At 44.9% G+C, this 21,660-nt stretch overlaps 1 protein-coding gene across 1 annotated transcript; it reads right to left on the bottom strand.

Moving 5' to 3' along the window:
• Positions 1-11,126: 11,126 nt before the first annotated feature.
• CFAP298 (cilia and flagella associated protein 298) lies at positions 11,127-21,197 on the bottom strand. Its single transcript, XM_055802519.1, has 7 exons — positions 20,782-21,197; positions 18,839-19,006; positions 16,984-17,051; positions 14,721-14,879; positions 14,101-14,232; positions 11,812-11,907; positions 11,127-11,711 (listed from the first exon to the last, which is right to left on the bottom strand). Exons 1-7 carry the CDS (start codon positions 20,918-20,920, stop codon positions 11,601-11,603), a joined length of 873 nt encoding a protein of 290 aa, XP_055658494.1. The 5' UTR covers positions 20,921-21,197; the 3' UTR covers positions 11,127-11,600.
• Between the last annotated feature and the right edge of the window lie 463 nt (positions 21,198-21,660).

The following is a 21,660-nucleotide window of genomic DNA, read 5'->3' as shown; positions in this document are numbered from 1 at the left end:
TCACTGTAATTTGGGATCAGCAGGTTAAGGAATATTTAAAAAGGAGAAAAATATTTAAGCAGCATAACACGGAGAAATACCTTCTGCATTAGGATATGACACTTGTGACCAGTTAGTTGCAGCTCATAAGTTACATAAGAACATGCTCTATTGATGAGAAATACAAGTATTATTAATAGCATGAGCAGGACGAAGCGTAATTAAACACAGGGCTTGAAGCTTTTCTGCTGTTGCCTTAACCCAGCCTTTCCCTAATAAATCCTGTTCCTCTGGTAACAGCAATCCTGATTACAAGGGAGTTAAGTTCTGCTCGCTTGAGTCCAGTTGATGCACTTAGAAGAGAGACATGAAAGAAGGGTCTCTTTTGGGCTGAGAGGTCTGGAAACCAATCTGCGAAGAAGTGCCTGGTATTTCAGTGAAAATTTTCCTGGCTTGAGAATTAGTCTCCTTTGTAGCATTCTTCTTGATTCTAACACAGCAGCACCTGAAGTCAGGCACCCTTGGTGTAGGGAGATTTCCCAATACCTCTCCAAGTATACCCCTTCTTTTTGAAAGCACGTAGCCACCAGGTAAGGCTAGCCCTAGGAGGAAATGCGCTGCTGAGGAATGGACATAAGGGCAAAAATCAGTCTGCATTCAAGACTTTCAGCCCTGTTGTTAAGGAAAAGGTCACCATTCAACCATCAGAAGATACCTGCCCAAGATGTAACTCTGCTGCTAGCTGGCAAATCTGTGAAGCACAAGCTTGAAAATGGCTGTTTTCATAAAAGACTCCTGAAGTTGACACATACTAAGAAAACTTCCTAAGTGAAGTGCTGTGTTAATTTCTCTGATAGAGCCAGAACTTGATAGAAGGTTATATTCTCGGGATTTTTTTGGAAGCTTACAATCTTCACTTGAAAATTATTCAGACTAGTCTGATTTGGTTTCTGTTGCACAGAAAATTAAATGAGAAATGTATCTAAGCTGAAAAAGCAACCTTCCTGTCTTTAAATAAATGTCTCCGATACTTTAGCTGTGGTCCGTAGGGAATTCACTGAACAAAGGCAGGAAAAATGTCACTTCCTATTGGTAATACTCTTCATGAGTTCGTTGTGCTTTCCCGCTCAGACGCTGCGTGCCTAGGTATCGTGATGTAGTATGAAACACTTGGAAAGAAAAAAAGTGACATGACTTGTCATTTCCTACAGTTACAGTCAAATTAAGCATGGGAAAACTTTAAAGGGAGGAAGGGGGCTTGCTCAAATGACGAAAGTGCAATCCCGTGCTCAACTGGAAAAATCTTAGCAGCAGTTAGCATCCGATCAGCGGAAGGAAGAGGGGCTGAGGAGATGGCCGAAGACCTGAGGTCACCCATGGCATGGGGAAACTGCATGAAACACTTGGCACAGCCCAGGAGCCTGGCTGCACACCCACGGGGACTCGACTCTTCCTTTTTCCATTAGAAAGTCATCATAACCTGTGCCACTGCACGATATTGATGGATAGGTTTTGGTCTGGAAAAACCCCGTGCCTTTGTCCTGAGGCTGGAGGAAGGCAGGTTTTCCTTCTGCTGGCCCTGCGGGTAGGTGTGGGACAGCTCTGGTCAGGGGCCGGCTCCTTCCTCCTGACTCACAGGGGCAGGTGCCACCCATTTCCCGGACAGAAAGAAAGGGGGATTGATCTACATCCCAACAATTCCCCCTGCTGACAGACCGTACCAGTACGAAAACGGATTCTCTTCCTGTTGGTGACCCTCAGAAGAGGCCGTGTGTCAATTGCAGAGTGGGCTGGGCTCCAACACACAGAGAGCAGGGCTGAGGGCAGGGGCTCCGGGCGGGGGGCTGCCCCTTCCCCCGCACAGGGCCCTGATCCAGCTGCCTCCCCAAAACACTAACCCCCGTGAAACTCCCTCTGAAGAGCCTGGGGTCCACAATTCAGCTGATCTCCAGCTGATCTATTTTTGGAAGTTACCTGTCTGGCAGTTTATCCTCACTAAAATCTCTTGTGTTTGCTTTCCTCAACCTGTGAGCCTCCACGGCGTTTTAGTCCTGAAGCTGACACCGTAACAAAACCTGGGAGTGAGTCTTTCCACCAGACTTACACTTTGCTCAAGCTTAAGTAAAAGTAGCATGTCCTAGGGGTGGCCACAGTATCACAGAAAGGTTGAGGACATCTGGTCCAAACCCCTGCTCACCACCTACAGCAGGTTGCCCATGGCCATGTCCCAGCGGCTTTTGAGTATCTCTGGGGATGGAGGCTCCACAGCCTCCCTGGGCAGCCTGTGCCGGTGCTTGGTCAACCTCACAGTGAAAAAGTGTGTCCTGATGTTCAGAGGGAACCAGCCTCCTGCGTTTCACTTTGTGCCCATTGCCTCTGGTCCTGCCACTGGGCACCACAGGTCCTTTCCCTCTTGTTTTGTTCATCCATGCACGTCTTCCATCCGATAGCCCAGCTTTGGGGTTCCCAGCTGAAAACAGGGGTGTTTATTCCTGGTGATGAAGCAACGGAAGTGGCAGCAGACCAGCGGAAACCAGTCTGTAACTTAAGGGGTTAGTCCCTTCATTGGAGTAAAACTGCAAGATGGTCTACTTTTCCCAACTCCTAGTTCTCTCATCTACTTTTGCAAATTTGGAGGAAAAAAATCCTTTGTATTCAAGTGAAGATTAGCAATTTGTTTTTCCATTACCTTTGCATAGCTGCCTGTAAATGACTTAACAGATCTGATTCCCTCCTGGTTTTCCTCCCTGCTTGCCACCACAGGCTGTAGGCAGGCAGTAAAAGATTTCCACGGGTGCCAGAGAAGAGCCTGCTTCCCAATATGGAGCATTTCGCAGCCTCTGGGAATATGTTTTGAGAAAAAAAAAAAAGTGCTTAATAGTGTGCGCCTGTTTAAATGTATCGTCAAACATGGTGACAAAGCCTGATCGTGCACCCCAGCATGAGGAGTTACTCGGCAGGATGGGGAAAGCAGCTTTTGCTCCAGACCAGGAGGTTGAGCTTCACTCAGGAAGTGTTCCCTTGACTGAGTTGTTTAAAGTCTGAGTTTGCATTGCTATTTTATTCTTTTTCACAAACTTTCCCAGTCTAATTGGGGAAAGCTATCAATTAGCAGTTCACCTTGTTCACAGGTGTTCACTGTTAACAGGTCTGAAAGTTAGAGTGAAAACAGACAAGTTAAAACCTGAGAAACGGACACCGAATTATTTTGATCTTTCTGAAATAACACCCTCTGCGGAAAAAGCATCCAGCATAGAAACCAGAAAAGTAATGTGGAACATACTTACCTGACCCAAGCCCACACAGAGCACGATTTTATGGGAAAAGACTGTGTCCATTGAAGAGAAACAGTGGCTACACCGAGCCCAGCTCGTGCCAGTGGCAGTTCCTGCTTTACTGGAACAGGAGCAATGGTAAGAAGCAATTGGATTTGGCTGATTATTAGTGGGATGCGTGCACTGGAAAAACAAGAAGCAGCAATGCTGCAGCTGGTACCTACTTCATTTCCAGGCTAATGGCAGAAACATCATTGAGGAGGCTGCCCCAGGGCAGCAGCAGCAGGCGGGGAGGGTGTTCAGGGCTGGCAGCAGGAGGGAGTTTCAGCAGTAAAATCCCTGCGACCGCCCAGAAGAGCAGCATAAGAGGAAAACATTGCAAAGGGGAGCTTGCAAGTTGTTTGGCCGTAACTATTAGGTTCATGCTACGTTCACAGCTAGGGGAGTGACGTGCATTTGGAAATTACATGACCTAGCATTAACACCTAAACTTGCTGCAAGGCAATGTGCAGTCCTGGTGTGGCTGGTTTAACTCCTGCCTTTAAAATAACCCAGAGTTTACCTCCAGGAACCCCTGGGTGAGGTTGCAGGAAGCAGTAAATAAATCCTTCCGAAACTGGTACCTTTATCGGCAGCCACTCAGGTGTGGCAGCTGACGCTTGTGCAACGTTGTGGCCAAAAATCCCCGGCGCCACCCCAGCCCTTTTTCGGGAGGCAGCTGTGGTGGGTGGGCAGCGAGGGGGTGCCCGGGGCAGCAGGGGAGGAGGGTGCAGGCAGGGCTGGGGTGGGGGCAGAGCCTGCGGCAAGCTGGGAAGGCAAAACTGTAGGTGTGCAAGCAAGGAGCAAAGGAGCGAAACCAGGTGTGGAAGCCATCCAGTTGGCTTCATCTGCACGCTGGGAAGCCTGAGGGATAAATGACCACAAAGGGCCTTTTTTGCAAGGGGCGTGGCTGAGCGACGGAGCATTCAGGCACAGGCCAAGGCAGGGGATTTCACGTAGCCTGTGATGTTGTCTGTGGTGGGTTCTCTTGGCCTCCCAAAGCCCACTCAGACCCCGGGAAGCAAATGGGGGTCACTCTCCAGTGAGTTTTGGAGCGAACCCTGCAAAGCAGCAGCGAGGCGGCAGAGCTGTTGTCCTCAGAGGAGACGCGGATCTGAGTGCCAGAGCACCAGATTCCTGCAGCATGAAAGCAGCACAGCCAACAGCATTCCTCTGCCAAGGAGCAGGCCCCGCCACGTGTGCAGCCTGCAGAGCCCCACGCCAGCACCTCGTATGCCCAGGGCTGCCCAGCGCGGTTTCAGTGGTGCTGGGGGTGCTCCTGCTTTGCTGCCAGGCATCACTTTTAGAAGAGAAAACGGGGCTCCTGCCAGCCCCCAAACATGTCTGCCGTAACAGACACCCCCCTGCTCTCAGGGTGGCAGCCCCACAGTGGTCACCCTTGGCCAGGCACCCTGAGATGCCGCTGGCAAACCAAGTCCTCCAAGGATTGCTTTCAGCATTAGGGGACTGACTTGTTTTCTTATGTTCTCATTTCTGGAGCGAAAAAAACCAGCCCAGCCTCAACATGTAGTCAGCCCAGAACTGTAGCAAAAAACTCCTTTTTCAGCACTGTAGGAAATGGCAGACTTGCAGCTTCTCATGGAGAAAGCTGCAAATCGCAGCTTGATGTTACAAGCAGCTCTGGTGACATCCCAGTTACAGCCTGGGTGGGAACATGCCCTCAGATGCACAGGGCACCTCAGCAATATGTGTCCAGCGGCAGTGGGCAGGGTACATTAGTGACTATCCGTTAATAAACCCTGTTGCAGAGTAATTACAGCTGTAGAGGTTCACTGGAGTGCTAGCCACTGGGCAAGCTCTGACCCAGCCCTATACAACTCCCCACACTCTTTAAGACCCTTGCATTTCTCTAAGACCGTGCATTTTTAAGACCCAAGGACATGACGGTAGTGCCCAGTCACTCTTCTGCTGGCATAGCAAGAGCTTGAAAGCATCAGGCAGAGTTCACACCTTCTTCATGCAGTAAACCAGACAGGAGATAAAAATCCATCAGAAACCTTGGCAGGTCCAGTCACAATGGAGGAGTTTTTCTTTTGAAAATATCAGGACCCTGAGCAACATGATCTAGTTTTGAGGCTGGATCCAGGTTAGATCGAAGCCCCGCTCCAAGTGCACGGTAGGACCAGCACCCCTCCGGAGATCTCCCACCCTGCATTGTTTTACAGGCCTGTGATCAGGTCTCCCCACACCTGGAAGCCAGCCTTTGAAGCTGCAACAATGCCACTCTCCACCCTTTTGGTTGCATTACAGCTCCAAGCACCCTGCCCATCTGCTGAAAGAATTTAAAACCAGGTTTCCAAAAAAATCCCTCATCAGGACGGAGGTGAAATGTCCTTTTCTGAATGAGGCTGCAAGACATTTCTGAGGGAGGGAGATGCAGGAAAAAAACAGAGCTGCAAACTCATAACTGACCGCTGCGCTGGGGACCATTATGGGTTGAACCCTTAAATAGCAGGGGCTGTCGCTTGGGTGAGAGCGAAGCAGAGGTGGTATGAAATATCACACCACTTCTGCAGCGGTGCCTGCAGACCCGTACATGATAACGTGAGTGACAGCTCTATGTTGATTCTCAGGGCAAACAAGTCCCCACACACCAATTTTTAACCGCAACATCGTAAGTACTTGGTTGTATTACTCAGCCTTTGCTGAGAGCTGTTCTCACAAACACAACCCTTGGAATAAAACAATAATTACCTTTTCTTTTCCCTTGAGGAAGTGCCAGATTTCCTATTTTTGCTATAAACTTCCTCATTCTCAACACAACCCCGCTGTAGCTGCTGTACAGCCCGTACTCACCACAGCGTGGCTTGGGGACACGCACAGCCCCCCACGCGGGCAGGCGGGTGGGTTTGGGTGAAGCACAGGTGCACAGCTGGGGCTGGGTGACAAGGTGGGGGCAGCCCACGGGTGCCTCGGGCCACCACCACCCTGTCACCCCGTGCACAGAGATGGCAGCTGAGGATGGGAACAGCCGGAGGAAAGGTGCCAGCTCGTGCTCTTGGTGGTGTCTCCCGGCTCGCACACTGACGACAGCCAGGCGGGCAGATGCAATTTGTTGCACCTTCCTCCAACACCAGCATGCAAGAGCGCACAGGCTCAGGAGGTCACTGGCAGCTGGGAAATCCTCACGTCTGCTGGCAGGGAGACCTTGCTGTCAGCGGTGGCGGGTGTCCTCCTCTTTCTGGCCCCATCATGCCAGACCTTGGCAGGCTCCCGTGGTTGTCAGTGCTGAGCAGGAACAAGAGCTGCACCCTGGTGAGATGTCAGAGCTGCCAAAAGCGGTGGCTCCAGCTCTCTCTACATACTGGACCCCCACCTTGGGCATGGAGTTGGGGACCGGGTCACCCCACTGCAATGGCAGCCCACCACAGCCACCCTATCCCACAGCCACAGACAGCGGCCCCCTCCTGCCATTCAGAAAACCCGCAACAGAGCACAAGGGTCTGTGGGCAGAGGAGGGGGGAACAGAGAGGGAAAATAACCAAGAAACGTCACCAGAGTGTTTTAAAACATGTTGTGTATATTGGGCTCACCCTGCTCTAAGACCTTCCAGTACAAGAGCCAAGTTCCACTTCCCCGGTGGCTTTTGCCTGTGACCCTCACGTGGTAAAATGATATAGGACAATATATCAGAATGCAGATATCAGACACCACCCCCCCCGGCAGGCATGGGGCAAGCCTGGAGCGGTGGCAGCGTGCCGGGGCAGAGCAGTGGCCTGAGGGACAGCACCGGCCCTGCAGCTCAGGAGCCAGCCGACCTCTGGGGCGGGGGAAGCAACACAGGAGCCACGTCCACACAGAGCAAAACGCCCATGCCTTGCCTCCTCCCACGCTCCTGTTCAAGGAAACCTCAATAGCACATTAAGGACTGTAACAGCATTAGCAACCCTCACCAACACATAATGCAGATTTCCATTAATCAAGATAGTGATATGGTCACAAAACAAACATTTTAGCAATGTTCCGCTGTGTGTATCCTTTGATAGAGAATGAATTTTCCCCCTGGAATGGCAAGTCTGCTATCAAACTTCCAGAAATAAAACAGTTTAGAAGAAAGATAAAATGCTTTTGCAAATTTGCAAACCTACGTGTGGTATTCCTATCTCACAATTCTCACATTCTTTAGATATTTAAATATCTATAGGCTTTGCTTTGTTCCTGTATTCTTTCATCTTTTTCCAGTAGCTTCATTCAATTTCAGCCAAATAAATGAATCCAGCAGATCTACAGATGCTGTCATGAGAACTCAGAAGAGCATTGATCCTACAGACAGTTTTCTCAGCGAAAGAACACAGGGCCAATTACAGCAGAGAGCAGCAGTCAAAGGTTTTTTCTGTGTTCCTTCCTACACCTGCTTTTCCCTCATTTTTAGAGAGGAAACGACAATGTTACAAGCACCGTAATCAAAGGGCCTGTTCAAACTCTCCCCGCCTCAGAATCCTCCGTATAATGGTAATTTTAAACTTTCTTTTTCACTGAGACAATAACTCTCAACAAGTCCTGGAAAGATAGTAGAACTTGTGCTCCTATGACTTGTCCTCCTCCTCCTCCGCCAGTTGCAGAAAGAACTCTGCTGGGAAGGCACTAGCAAAGCGTCAGGGTTTTGTCATGGAAAACCAGTTACCTGCGGCCGTGGATATGCAGCAGGGTTTAACGAGCGAGATCAAGGGAGTATAAATACGTCACTGCTTATGCTATTTTCAGTTTGCCTCCTCTGCTATTGAACTTTCCTGGTATCAAGAAAATTAAATGAAATGGCCAAAAGCCAATGATGATTTCAGTTATTTACAGGACCGGGAGCCCACAGAATAAACTCCTCAGAATAAAACTAATCTAAGATGAAAGCTCTGTTTGTAAGAGGATTCAGTTGGATATTTTCAAGCGTTCATTATAACTGATCCAAAACATCTGGGAAGCATCCTGCAAAGGCTGATGCAGTTATGACTAACTAACTAAAAAAAGCTACTTTCAAACATTAAGGAGCAGGCAAATAAGTACTCCCGCTACAAGATTGTTCCAGGGTGCATAAATGCTGATAAACAAGCACCGCGAGGTAAGGTCACATTGCAACCCCCAATCCTGCAGTGGATCTCCACCTCAGGTAGCTTATGAGCAAGTCCATCTGTCAGGAATCTCGCTCCCAGGTTGGTGGATGAAAACCACACAGCAACCAACACTCGCTGTCCTTGGCCAGCTTGTTAAACAGAAGAGGTGAGATTTTGGGGAGGGGAAGCGCTGTCACAAGCAGCAGAGCAAACAATATGATTCCTGGAGGAATTCAGTTTGGGAACCACCAGGTTGTAACTTGCCCCCTGGACACAAAACGTGCCAGACTGCCACACAACTTGCTTTACAAAGCTTATAAACAGGGTGACATTTTTTCTGTCTGCCAAAAGGACCTAAACATTTTAGAACATTGCTGGAAAAGAGGAAAACAAATGTGCAACAATCCTAAGTTATTAATCTACAAATAGTAATTCGATTTTTTGAGGAGTGTGTATATATATGTATATAATTGCCCAAAAGAATTACTTTCAAGGCAGAACTTCTTTTGAAATTTGGCCCTTCAGGCAACATTCATACACACCCCTGTGAAAGCGCTGAGGAGAGCATTGCAGGGGAGAGGTGGTCTATCTGTAGAAGCCCCTTTAAAGGCCACAGCAACACCTCCGGCAGCCTGGGCCTCTTACAGCCAGTAGGACTATGAGGAGCTGGAGCGAGGTAACTAACCACCTTTATAATATATCAATGAATTTTATGATTTTATAATGATTTCACCAAGTGCTCCCAAATCCAGTTATGGATCAAGAACATCTGCCATACCACCATGGGTTACAATGCCAGTGATATTATGAAATTAAGTACTTCCAGATTTTCTTTACTCCACCCAATGACAGCGAAGGATCACATTAGGAAAAAAGCCTTCATATTTGGGAAGGGCTGAAAATCTCCAGAGTTGTACAGGATACCAGTTTCCATCTGACGAAGTGGTAGAACAAAGTGTTCTATTAAAACATAATCTATTTTCTTGCTGCATAGAAATAATTCCAAGTAGGTTTGAAATGAAAAAATACTTGAAGTTTCGCAACTTAAAAAAATCCCAAATACCAATTTTGTTCTAAGAAAAAAGTTTAAAGTTGATAGTCCAGAAAAACTAACACCAAGCTTTCCTAAAAGAATCAGTGATTTAAGTAAAAGCACCGTTAATAGTTCACTGAATGGCATTAATTCTCTTTTCTGTATTCAATCTTCCAGCTGCGAGTTCAGAAAACACTTCAGTTTCATTTGACCAGTATCTCTTCAACCATACTAATATTTAGAGATAATGGGTTTTTTTCATCATTAGAAAATGACAAGCAAAATGCTTTCTTGTTGTTATTTTACAATGACTCAAGCAAGCAGAGAGATTTAAGTCAGAAGTATTGAGATCTGTGAATCCGGAGAGCCACAGAGTATTTTTAGGGGACAGTCAATGACCACAGAATTCACTTCCACCTTGTTGCACTGGCAGGTTTGGCAAGGCAGGAAGCTTCTAGTTGTTAACATCTCAGATGTTTATGTTTTCAAGTGTCTCTCTCTCTAAGCCCTCCTGACATGAGGATTAGGACGTGAATAAGACCAAAAAAACCTATCAACGAAAAATGTCAAATACGGGTGTAAGTTCAGAGAGCAAACATAACCCATCTGACTTCCAGAGCTACTGAGCAGCCCTAGCACCACAGTGCCATAATGTGGCATTTGCAAAAGAGATCTCACATTAAAATTTGACTTCAACTAGGTGCTGATGAGCAACTGCCTGTTCTCAAGACTGATGTAGTTTGTGAACATGATCTAGTTTGGTTCAGGTGGAAAGGAAGCAGATGCATGCAGGGGCAACTTGGTATCCTGAAGTCTACTGCAAGCAACAAACCCAACATCCACAGCTGGCTGTCCCTTCTGTGCTGCAGAACTGAAAAGGTGGGTGTTCTCAGCTCCCTGCTGCCCTAGGGACAACTGCTTTGGGGTGTGAATGAACATGCCACTTCAGTTGTCGCCTGTGAGTGCCCACAAGAGGTGTCAGTTCACCTCTTTTTAAAACACTCCATTGATCCTCATGCAGAATTTTCAGAGCACCCTGGCTTATCAGCTCAGCAACCTGATGAAGATGCACATCTGCCTCCATAGAAAAGCATCTCCTTTAAGGACACAGAAGTTTAAACATGTAAAACTCAAGCAACTTGTTTCTAAACACAGAGAAATCTGGAGATTTAATTATCCATTAGTCATACAGTATCCTGAATCAGAATCCTTCCTTCAAAAACAGACACAACATTTACTTCAAGTCTACTACCATTTGCTTTGTTGGTCTTGAACCCAGAACTGACTGATGGTACATTTTAGAAACGGTAAAGGATCCTAAACATCAAGCATATAGTGGAAACACTCTCTGATAAATTTCATGAATTCTCATTTTAAAATGCTGATTTGTTAGAAACTAAATGCTTCTAATCCAGTTGTAATCGTAGAAGTACTTCCGTGTTAGAGATCTTGCCCTATTAAACTTGGGCTTATTGTATCCAAGCTACTTGCAAATGATGAATATTTTCATAAGCAGATTTCTGTCAGTCTTTACATAAAGTATCATGGCTAACAGCTTGTTAAACTGAATGAGATCAACAGGTTGGCTTCCAGTGTCAATGAAAACTAAACCAGAAGAACGAAAATGAAGCATTCCACAAGGATTTTTCGTGTTATTTGTGTTTATATAAAAATACTTCCTTTAAACAACTGTTAAGAGGTCAACTCATTTAAAAATGATAATTTGGGATTAGCTATGTTGAAATGCAAACAAGTACATTTATTAAAATAACTAACTTTCACTGGATTTGCCTGGGAAAACTGATTTCTTACAAAATAAATTATCTTCTACAGACCATACCATCTAAAAGAAATGCAAGAATCAGGAAGAAAGTACAAAGACCACTCAAAACAATACCAAACATTCTAGTGCTCATCTATGAGATGTATTATCTATAAAATAGTTTAGTATTTCAAATTACAAGTTTCTAATAAAATAACAAACTTCAACAGGATTGATTGTTTCCTTTGCAGGGACAAGTGCTGTTACAGTTACACAGAAATGTAAATGTTTATTGAAAACCTAAGGCTAAAACTGGCACCTGCTACACAAGTGACAACGTCAGCTTTCTTTTGTCAGAAGGATCTACGGCACACAACACAACTCCTTGTTGCAAATAAATGTATCAACCGAACAGCTTAAAGTGGCAAAAAGGTGTTTGCCAAGCTTCATCTTGGACCCCACTTGATGTCTTTTACACCATGAAATTGCCTTTTCAGAGCATGGCTGTCTGCCCACTCAGCATTTAGATATGAGTCATCGTCATCCTCTTCTAGTTTCTGTAAACAGAACGGACAGGTGAAGAAGGCAGTAAATAACATAACCTCCAGTTAGTGTCTGCAACAGCACAGCTCACACGCAGTAAAAAGACACTGTTACCTTAAGTTCCTCCTGCTTTTTGTAGTAATACAGCATCATCTGTTTTTGCTCTTCATGACTAATCAGAGGTTCACGCCCTGGAGCTCCTTGTCCTTTCTGAAAGGGAAATCATAAATTTTATTTATGATGGCATCTGCGATACAGAAGAGAAGTTGCTATGCAAAGATAGCAAAATCTTTTTTCAGACAATAGGATTTCTGAAATTTAATGAAGTCCCTCAGAACAGGAAAATAAAAGTTGAAAAACTTCTGCAGCATTCAAGTAAGAATTATTTTTTCATCTCAGCATCTGAATCACGCTGTCAATTTTGTGAACATCAATGGAAGTTGCAATAGGATTGAGTTTATTTTACTTATACTCCTCTAAAAGACATAATAAATCTCTGGTTTAAGGTCGTTCCAGATGTCTTGGGATGGGTCCATCCATCTTCAGCTCCCCTGCTAATACAAACTCAAGATGGCACATGACTTAAGTAAAGCAGGGAAGGAAGGTAGTTACAAAACACTACAGATAAAAGAAATTTTGTTACTACAAATATTCCCCACCCCCACCCCACCCCCAGGCAACTGTCCTTATGGAAGAAATAATGCACACAGCAGAAAATAGCTGACGACAGCTATTGTCAGCAATAGCAAACAGAACAGTTTGCAAGGAGATGGTGAATCCTCTCTGGAACAAAAAGGGTCGAAGGTGGTTTAATTTAGCTCTCTAACCCAAAAATGCAGGCATCTCTTGTCAGATTGAAAACCACCATACTACTCTGCATTCTCTGAAGAGGCCCATCAACTAATTAAACAGTAAGACAACTTTCCTGGGAGCCTAACACCTCAACGGCTGTTGATTTGTCAAACAATTTTTCAGTCACCCTGATAGGAAAAAGAAAGCAATTCTGTTCTTCTAAATGACAAACACATAAATTACTTGACTTATTTTTTCAGGAATCCTATTACAGACACCTGCAGATAATAAGATCTGCCATAAACCTCAATACTTTCTGTGGCAGAGAAGCTCTCACTGACATGGAAGTGAAATGCAGCTCCAGAGTAATTCTGAGCTATGGGCAAGTACTCAAAGACATTTGACATTCACAAAAGCACCCTTTGAATGTGGTTTTATAGAGAGACAGACAGACACACGAACAGTGTGAGCATCTTCTGCCAAAGCTCTGAAAATGAACTGAAACCTCAAACATTCTTTCCTTGAGTATGGCATTGTCACCACCGATGAACACAACTGCACAGTTAGTACACAATCATTTTGTCCAAAAAATAATGAACAGTCCCAGTAGCTTGGTACTAATTATGATACTGCAAGAATATGACCATTGTGTCAGACACCAGTATACGCTTAACGACTGGCTTTTGCTGAAGCATCAGGTCTATAAACTGAGAAGCAGCAGGACAACTTTGCCTCATTTTAGCTAATTACTCCGGAGGATGACTCAGACCTGTGTTCAAATTAATACAGAAGGCCTCATCTGCTTCATCACATCTCACAACTGGAAAGTCTCATTTCTTTAAAAAAAGTTCAGCTGGAAGCTTTCAGTAAGCTGCTGCCAACAGCACAACTGGGTGGTACGGGCCCAGCAGCTTGTTCTTCCTTCTAGCACCGAGCGAATGCTCACTTAACACTTTGGAGAAGCGGAAGGTCAGGCTCTTGCACAACCTGTGTCCTCTCAAAAAAAGAGAGACATGTCCACATTTCCAAGGCAATTGAAACAGTCTGAGGACCTGCCATCAAGAAACTCAGGACATCACTGGCAGAAAATTACTGAGTTACAGACACTGCCTTTCAGACACAGAACAGACTAAAACAGAAATGAAAGGTATCCACACCACATATGCACAAAACATTAAAAATGTTTTTTAAGGGCCAGAAAAAAATGGTGATGGAGAGAAAAACATTCACAAGTACAATTAGAAAAACTGGGCAGACTGAATGACTGGGTCTGGTCAGTGCTCTTGCACCGAGATGAAACCGAGAGCCACTTGAGGTTTTTTTAACTTTTCAATTTGCACTTCATCTATTTTTAAATACCTCCTTGCTGTACTTTTTAAAAGTGCTATGGAGCAAGTAATAGCATCCACAGTATTTAACTGACAGGCAAAGAGATTACTAAAGAAAAACTTAGCATATAATAAACTAAAACCTTAAAATAGTTGTACAGTTTTGACACTCAAGCCGGAACTAATCTAATCCATTTTATACACCTATGGAAAATTCTCCCCCACAGAGAATTAGACAGCCAAAGGTGAGTAACTTGTAAAGAAAACTCCCAGCGACACTTACTTTCTGTATCTTGACAATGATGGTTGTTTTCTCATTTTTGCCTACATAGTCGGAGAGCAACTTTGTCTCTTTCAACTCCTTTCCTGCCCACCACAATTGTGCTTCTGATTCTGGTATAACTTCAAGTCCAGCCTTTGATAAACAAAAAACCAAACAAGGTGAAGTGGTGTGTGTGTGTGTTTTTTGCCTTTTTTCAAATGCAGAAACATTTTCTGGGAAAATCTTTCTGGAATTCCTAACAGAAAGGCCAGTGTAATTTCAGACTACACTTCTGCTACATCTCTGTCCTCATACTAATTGACAGCATTTTTGCTCATATTCCATTCAATCCTGATCTAACATGAACACTTAGTGCAATAAATTCTCAATACTGGCATAAGACAGACATGACAAGCTATTTAAAATGAGTCCCAGATTTACCTGAACTTTGTATGTAACATTTGAAATCAATTTCATTCTTCCTTCCAGTTAAGCTATTGGTGTGCTTTTACATAAACTACCAGAAAAAATACTAAACAGAATTTGTTATGCAAATAAAAACAACCTTCGCTGATAAAACGGAGAACATAGAACATAGTTAACCCAGGCACTACATATAATCCAAATACTTTACTGCATACATGAGTTCCAGACAAGTCTTCTCTGTCTTCAATCTCCATCCTAACTGGATCATGTGGAGGCAATCCCATTGGATACACAATCATTACAGCCCCTCGGAGCTGGTCCAATGCATCTTTCACCATCTCCATATTAACACACACATTGGCCTGAACTTGTTTCTGAAATACAGACAGGGATCATTGGTAATTTAAAAAAACATGCAGAAAGCCTTTGCTTTGTAGTCAGTTCAAAGGTTCAATAGTGGGTATTTGAGCAAAGGTAACTGGCTGCACAAAGATATCAGAGCCACAAATTTTCTCATTTGAATGTTGACTTCTGAACACAGCACTCCACTTTTGCCCCTTCCATTTAGCTTGCTTACACAGGGGGTGGTGGTGGGAAGAGATCGTCACTAAATTGTGCAGGAGGTATTTAGTAACAAATGTCTTTGGGATACAGGCATTTGAACAAGTACACGTGACCACAGAAACTGCATGGGGGAGTCTTTTGTTCTGAGTACTTGTGATCCATGAACAAGATTCAAACCAGCAGAATTCAAGTGAAGGTTAGAGAAGGGGTCTTAAAACTTGAGCAAAAAAATAGAACACAATATGAGCAGAAGAGTAAAGCTTGGCATATTGCACAGCTTATGCAGAGATCCGTAACCTCAAATACTTGAGATCATTCCAAACCCTATCACAACAGATAGAGGAAAACCAAGATGCATCTGGAAGCGCAGAAATCAAGTTTGTGCTTATAGATTTACCAGTTCCAATATTTTATGGAACAAGGTTCATAAAGCGAGTAAGAGAATGTTGCCTCCTTGTGGACATTTTAAAACTAATTGTCTGGCAAGTACAATTGGTTTCTCAATCTCAGATTATCAACTTTTATTTTTTTAAAAAAATACACTGGCATATTTCTTCACTTCCATCATTGTAAAGTGACGAACCTAACAAACCACTTCCCAAACTATCCTTAACTTCATTCACCAATGAAGGGCAGTAATTTTGGGAGTAAGTCAGCATGCAGGGCATCAATTTTGCAACTTTTTATTGTAACTGACAACAGGGTATATAGTTAGAGGTTTGACCCAGGAAGACCTGCAAAGTGGAGACCAGATCTGCAGATATTTTTGACTCAACAAGTAAAATTTCGCATTATTGATTTCCTCCCTGTTTAGAAACAGAGCTGATGACAGGCAATCCAACAGGAAAAAAAAAAAAAAAAAAAAGCCTATCGAGAAAATCTTTATAGTCCAGAAGCTTTAGTCTGAAACATCTCTCATTTTGTGTAATTTTGCTATGACTAAGAACAGTTCGGCTGAAATCATGCCTCAGTTCAGGAAGTCTGCTGCACCTCAACACACTGAGTGCTGCCAGGTGACAGGACAGCTCCTCAGCTTGCCTCCACAGGGCCCTTGGAAACACTGAGCTGCTCACTCCAAATGACTGATATGACACCGTTATCAGCAACAAAACAGCCAGCAAGTCCAATTTGAGTGCACAGGCAACACCAAAAGAAAGTTCAGTAACATTATCCATTTCCATAACTGGTTTAAGGCTGTTTTAAAGTTCCACACATACCAGTTCCCAGAACTGTAAGGGTGGGGAGAAGAAAATTGCTTACAGATGTTTACAAAAAAGGAATCTGGTAATAAATACTATTTAATTTGCATTTCAAAGTCATACAAAAGCTGAGACAGAATGCAGAGCATCTACAGATTGGGACATAGGGGCATACCCTCACACTTATCTTTAAATACCCAAACTTGTTGGGACTGAGCATGCGTCCAAGTGCTTGTAAAACCAAGGCCTAATCTAAGATATTAGAACACATTTTTCAATTAATTACACATAAAACTCAAAAGACTACGTTAACGAGCAAAACCTGGTTTATTCCATGAACACCGCAGAATGCAGTTAATTTTTCACCAGAAAACATGACAAGCATTTGCCCAAAGAATGCATCAATAGCAAATCAAGAGCGTGTGGATAAAATTAAATGTGATTTAATCATTCAATGTGGTCTTGGCTGCCAGCGATCACTTGGAGTTTAATATCTGATTCCTTAACTTGTTGAACCAGCTTGCCAAAAGCCATTAGGAAAATCATTAACAGAAATGTCAGGTTTTATTACACTATACACATCACTTCCATGATATTACTCGAAAACTGTCAGCCCTTGCACTGGAAAAAGTCTATTTTTTCTTAAGCTGCTGCACAACTAGACAGCACCTATTAAGGAGGTCCCACAGACCACAGGCTACTTTAGGAAACTTACCCTAGAGACTAATGCCTTGGCTTCCTCTATTGTCTTCTTTATAACTTGCTGCATTTTTTCATTTGGAGCTAAAAATAAGAGACACGTATTTAATAGCCTAGACTTATTATAAAGAAACCAAGCAAACAACCTGTCCAGGTTGTTCTCTACTGTAAGCAAATGAAATGTTGTTAAATCACAAAGCAAGACAGACACTACTGAGTTGCAGTCTATTTACCAGTTTGATAGTTCATTGCTGTTATTTCTTACTAATTTAAGAAACAAAACAGTATTCCTCATGACAGCGCCAAACTTACTTTTCCACAGATATTTGACTGGTATTTGGAACTTCATGTGGGGCAAAAGTACCAAGTTGAAAGCAACAACCATAATCTCATACCCTCCACAATCAAAAACATCTCTCCCATGATGTACTCACAACTATTGGGGGCTGTACCAGCAGATGTGCTTTAACCAGGGACAACAGCTTGGAGTTTTCTGACCTTTTTCTAAGTAAAATCACAATCTGACATCAACTGCAGTTTTGCAAATACATAGTTATCTACTTTAATTGAGGAGAAGTTTTTTAAAACAAACACAAAAATCCAATTAAATCATGTTCACAGCTGATTAAATACATCATTTGATGGTATTTGCTTTGGCCCACATTTAGACACAATTCAATGTCATAACTTCGTTAATATTACAAAGCTGTTCTCCCACTAACAAACAAATGCCAGAGAACTACTACAAGTGGTACTGTCCTTACGCTAAAGCTGCTTGCAGACTTTCAGTGTAAGGCCCAACACTGCTAACAACCACAACAAACAAGACAGTCTTTGTCTGCATGCCTACTACGTATGAGACAGCCATTTCCGAGAATACAGTTAGGAGGGAAAACTTTTAGCTATGATATAAGCTCTTAATAAAGTTCAGCAGAAGCTTAAATTCAATTGGACAATGCGTTAGAAGAATTATCTTCCCCAAAATAAGACACTGGGAGTAAGCTGTTTGCGTATGACAAGTTAAGACCAAGTTATTCTACTCAAAGATTCCTCTTTAACGGAGCTGCCCTGCAACCAACGTCTAAAGGGCTGCTGACCCAACAAGGGCTGTTGTGGGTGTCAAAAGTACAGGGACAGACAGCAAGACAACAACTGTGGTCTCTTCTGTGCAATTGGTTCTCATGCTCTTGATGGTAAAGCAGTGCTCAAAACACATACCAAGTGCTAAGGCAAAACCACTTGGCTGGAGTTGCAGAAAAAAAAAAGTGATGTGACTGTGTTCTGTAAGTCTGAGTCACAGTCAATGAGAAAAAAGGAGAAACACTAGAAAAACCACCAGTTAATGTATCTTGGAGCCTCTGGAGAAAAACAGTACTTATATATACATTTACAAATGGGAGAATAAATCAAAGAGGAAGAATCAACTTGCTTCTGATAATTGTTTCCTTATCTTTGGAGTTTACTTGCAAAGACTACTGTTGTAAAGTTAAACAGCATAGGTGCTGAAGAGACATACTACTGTTTACGCTTTTAAACCAATACTATACCAGGTCCTAACCCAAGACAGAAGACTTAAGTATCTAACTGATAGTTTACCTAACCTATTGTGAAAACTGGCTCCTGAAATAGCTAGCACTTAACAAATCTACAACTGCCTTTACAAGAATTTATTTATAGGACAATTTTTGTAACTAATATAAGCTGGCTAACACGCTGGCCTGAAATCAGATGTCTACTTAGTATCTACTCATTTTCTAGTGCTTCCAGGACAGCAAGGTAAAAGTGAAAGGTCCAGAATTATGGGGTTTATGTTCCTCATTATATTACAGATTATCTGCAGGGAAAGAAGCAAACATTTACATCTGATTTACCATGTCCATTTCTTCGCCCAATTTCATCCTTTTTGAAGACACTTCCACCACTTGGTACACACTTTTCTGCCCACTCATCCTTTAACTTCAGTTCTTCGATTTGCTCATCTGTCAGTCCTTGCATATTATAAGGCAAGAAAACACCATGCTCTGCCAGCTCCTCCATCTCTTTAAAGTGTTTAGAGAACAAGATTAAAATTCTGTTATTGAGAACATACCATTTAAAAAAGCCTTTCATATTATGTACATGAAGACAAACCTTATTCCTATAATTCAGTTTTTAAAGAGCTTAAGTATATGGAATAAATAATAAGGTACATAAATACACATATATAAATATGTAAGCTGTAATTATATTACAATTCATACATTTCACATATATATGAAGCAATGTAACAAATGACACAGTGGCAGTTATGCAAACCTACATGTTACTGGCTGGCCATAAGCTTTTTCTTTTTGGTACTTCCTTAGCTTTAGCTGACTGGATATTCCGTTTTCCAAGTACTTTTGGGAAAGCAAGTTTTTTCAAAATAGAAACATATTTTATTGTTATACAGTAATCAATGTCTTTGCAGTTGAGAAAATATGTAACTGGACTATCTACAGCTTTGGCTATACAACAGACCCAAAGAGTCGGATTCACACCCAGCACAAAATAAAAAGTAAACAAATGTCTCTATGGTAATTTATGTCTAATCGAGAAGCAATTCTAGCTGAAACAGAGAGGTGTACATGCACAAGGTACAGCCTCACGCAGTGAGAACGGGCAGGGTGTGGATGTCATTTCCTAACTCTGTTATCTAGCCTACAGCATCTGATCCTCAGCCTACAAGGTTCCTCACCACTTCCCCCAACTTACGCAGCTGTCAGCCCACCTCACAGCATCCTTTCCTTGAAGGCCCTCCAGCCTCTTTCCCATCATCATGTTAATTAAAGCATATCCATCTCACAACAGGCACACGAGAAGTACCCCAGGTCTCAAGAAACAGTAATTTTGTTCCCATGGCTTGGGAATATAGGCACCCTCATGAAAACAGAAAGGCCAAGGCTCAGTAAGTGAGTACTGTGGAGTGACAGCAGCAGATCTGTGGAGTGAGTGAGTGCTAGAAACATTGTAACCACAGCACCTGGGTTCAGGATTTTTTAAAATTTCAGATTAGCCTCAGTATGGCCTCATACACTACATACATATTTGTGGCTGGAGCACATCAAGTGTAAATGGGCTGCACTTTTCAGCTCAGTGTCATCTGAATCTCTTCACGTACTCCCAGGCTGATCCACAATGCAAACCAAAGTGGGGCAGCAGGGACAAACAGTAAGTGTTTTTCAAAAGCTGCCTCCTCAGTTGAACTCAAGCATTAATTTAGGTACATCCAGTGAGTCTATCGCACGGCAAGTGGATGCCTGGCGCCAACACGAGAAGTCTATTCACATGGAGGGTACACCGCTGGTCACGGAGTATATACACGGTCTTCCTGGGACAGGACATGCTGCAGTTCAGTCATGCAACGGATGACTTTTCAGCCACGTACAGTGGGAAACTCAGAGCCATACGGTTTCCAAAAAATAAGGATTATTAAAGTACCAGCAGGTGAGCATTTATACATGCTTCGGCGTTTCCAGTGGGTACGCACTGTTCTCGTAAATTTAGGGGAGGATGGCTTGTCTGCCTGGGCTGGGAGCTGAGAGGTACTTCTGAACTCCTGCTGGCAGAGAACTGCGAGCCCAGGAACTCCCCGCCCGCCCCTCCGCCGCCAGCCCCGGTCCGGGACAGCGGGGCACAAGCACCCGGCGGCCGAGCAGCGGCCGAGCCCAGGGCAGCCGGGCTCCCGCGCCCTCGGAGGCGACCTCGAACCCCCGCCCCAGCGCCCCACACCTGCCGGAGGTGCGGCCGGGCCCGGGCCGGCGGGGAGCCCACCGCCGCGGCGGGGGGCCTGTACCTGAGCAGAGGCGCTGCACCTTCAGCCTCCCGTTGTAGATGCGGGCGACGAGGGGGACCAGGTCGGCGAGGCGGGTGCTGCCGGCCGCCTCCAGCAGGAACTGGCTCTCGTTGCAGCGCTTCACGTGTAGCCGGACCATGGCGGGGCTGAGGCCGGGGCCGCTCCGCGCCCGCACGGCGAGAGGAGGCGGCCGTCAGGCCCGCGCAGCCGCTGCCCTTCTGCCCTCCCCCCAGCAACGGCTCCGCGTCCCTGGATACCGGCGGGCCCGGCGCTCCCCAGCCAGCCTAAGGGCGCGGCGCCGCCCGGCTGGCCTCGGCCTCAGCCGGCCCGGCCCGGCTTGGCTCAGCTCGGCCCGGCCCGGGTCCCTCTTACCCGCCCGAGCGCCCACCTGAGCCGCCAGCAACGGCCCCACCCGCCGGCCCCGCCCTCCGGCCCGCGGGCACTTCCGCTTCCGGCCCCGCCGCTGCCGTCATGGGAGACGCTTAAAGAGCCCGCGCCCCCCATTGCGCCCAGCGGTGCCGCGGCACGGCGCGCCCCGGGACAGCACCCGCGGCACAAAGAGAGGAAAAGCGCGTTTCTCGAGGACAGGTCTGTTTATTTCACGAATACACGGCCGCCCGCCGCAGGGTCGGCAGGGCACGCTGCCCGCCGCGGCGGCGGCACAGCGCGGCGCCGGGAGGTGACAGCCACGAGCAGCGTGTCGCAAGCGGGGGCGCCCCGGCCGGCAGGGCCACGGCCACAGCGGTCGCCAGGATGCGTTGAGCGTCTAAGTTATGATTCTTAAGTCTTTTCAGAGCTTCTGCTAGTCGTTGCTTCCGTCAATACACGTTACAGAGATTAGCTATACATATATACATATGTGGGCTTGGAGCATCTCTT

Source organism: Falco peregrinus, chromosome 4 (assembly GCF_023634155.1).
Source record: "Falco peregrinus isolate bFalPer1 chromosome 4, bFalPer1.pri, whole genome shotgun sequence".
Classification (NCBI taxonomy): Eukaryota; Metazoa; Chordata; class Aves; order Falconiformes; family Falconidae; genus Falco; species Falco peregrinus.
The sequence above is the reverse complement of the archived record's forward strand: the minus strand, read 5'-3'. Positions and strand labels throughout refer to the sequence as shown.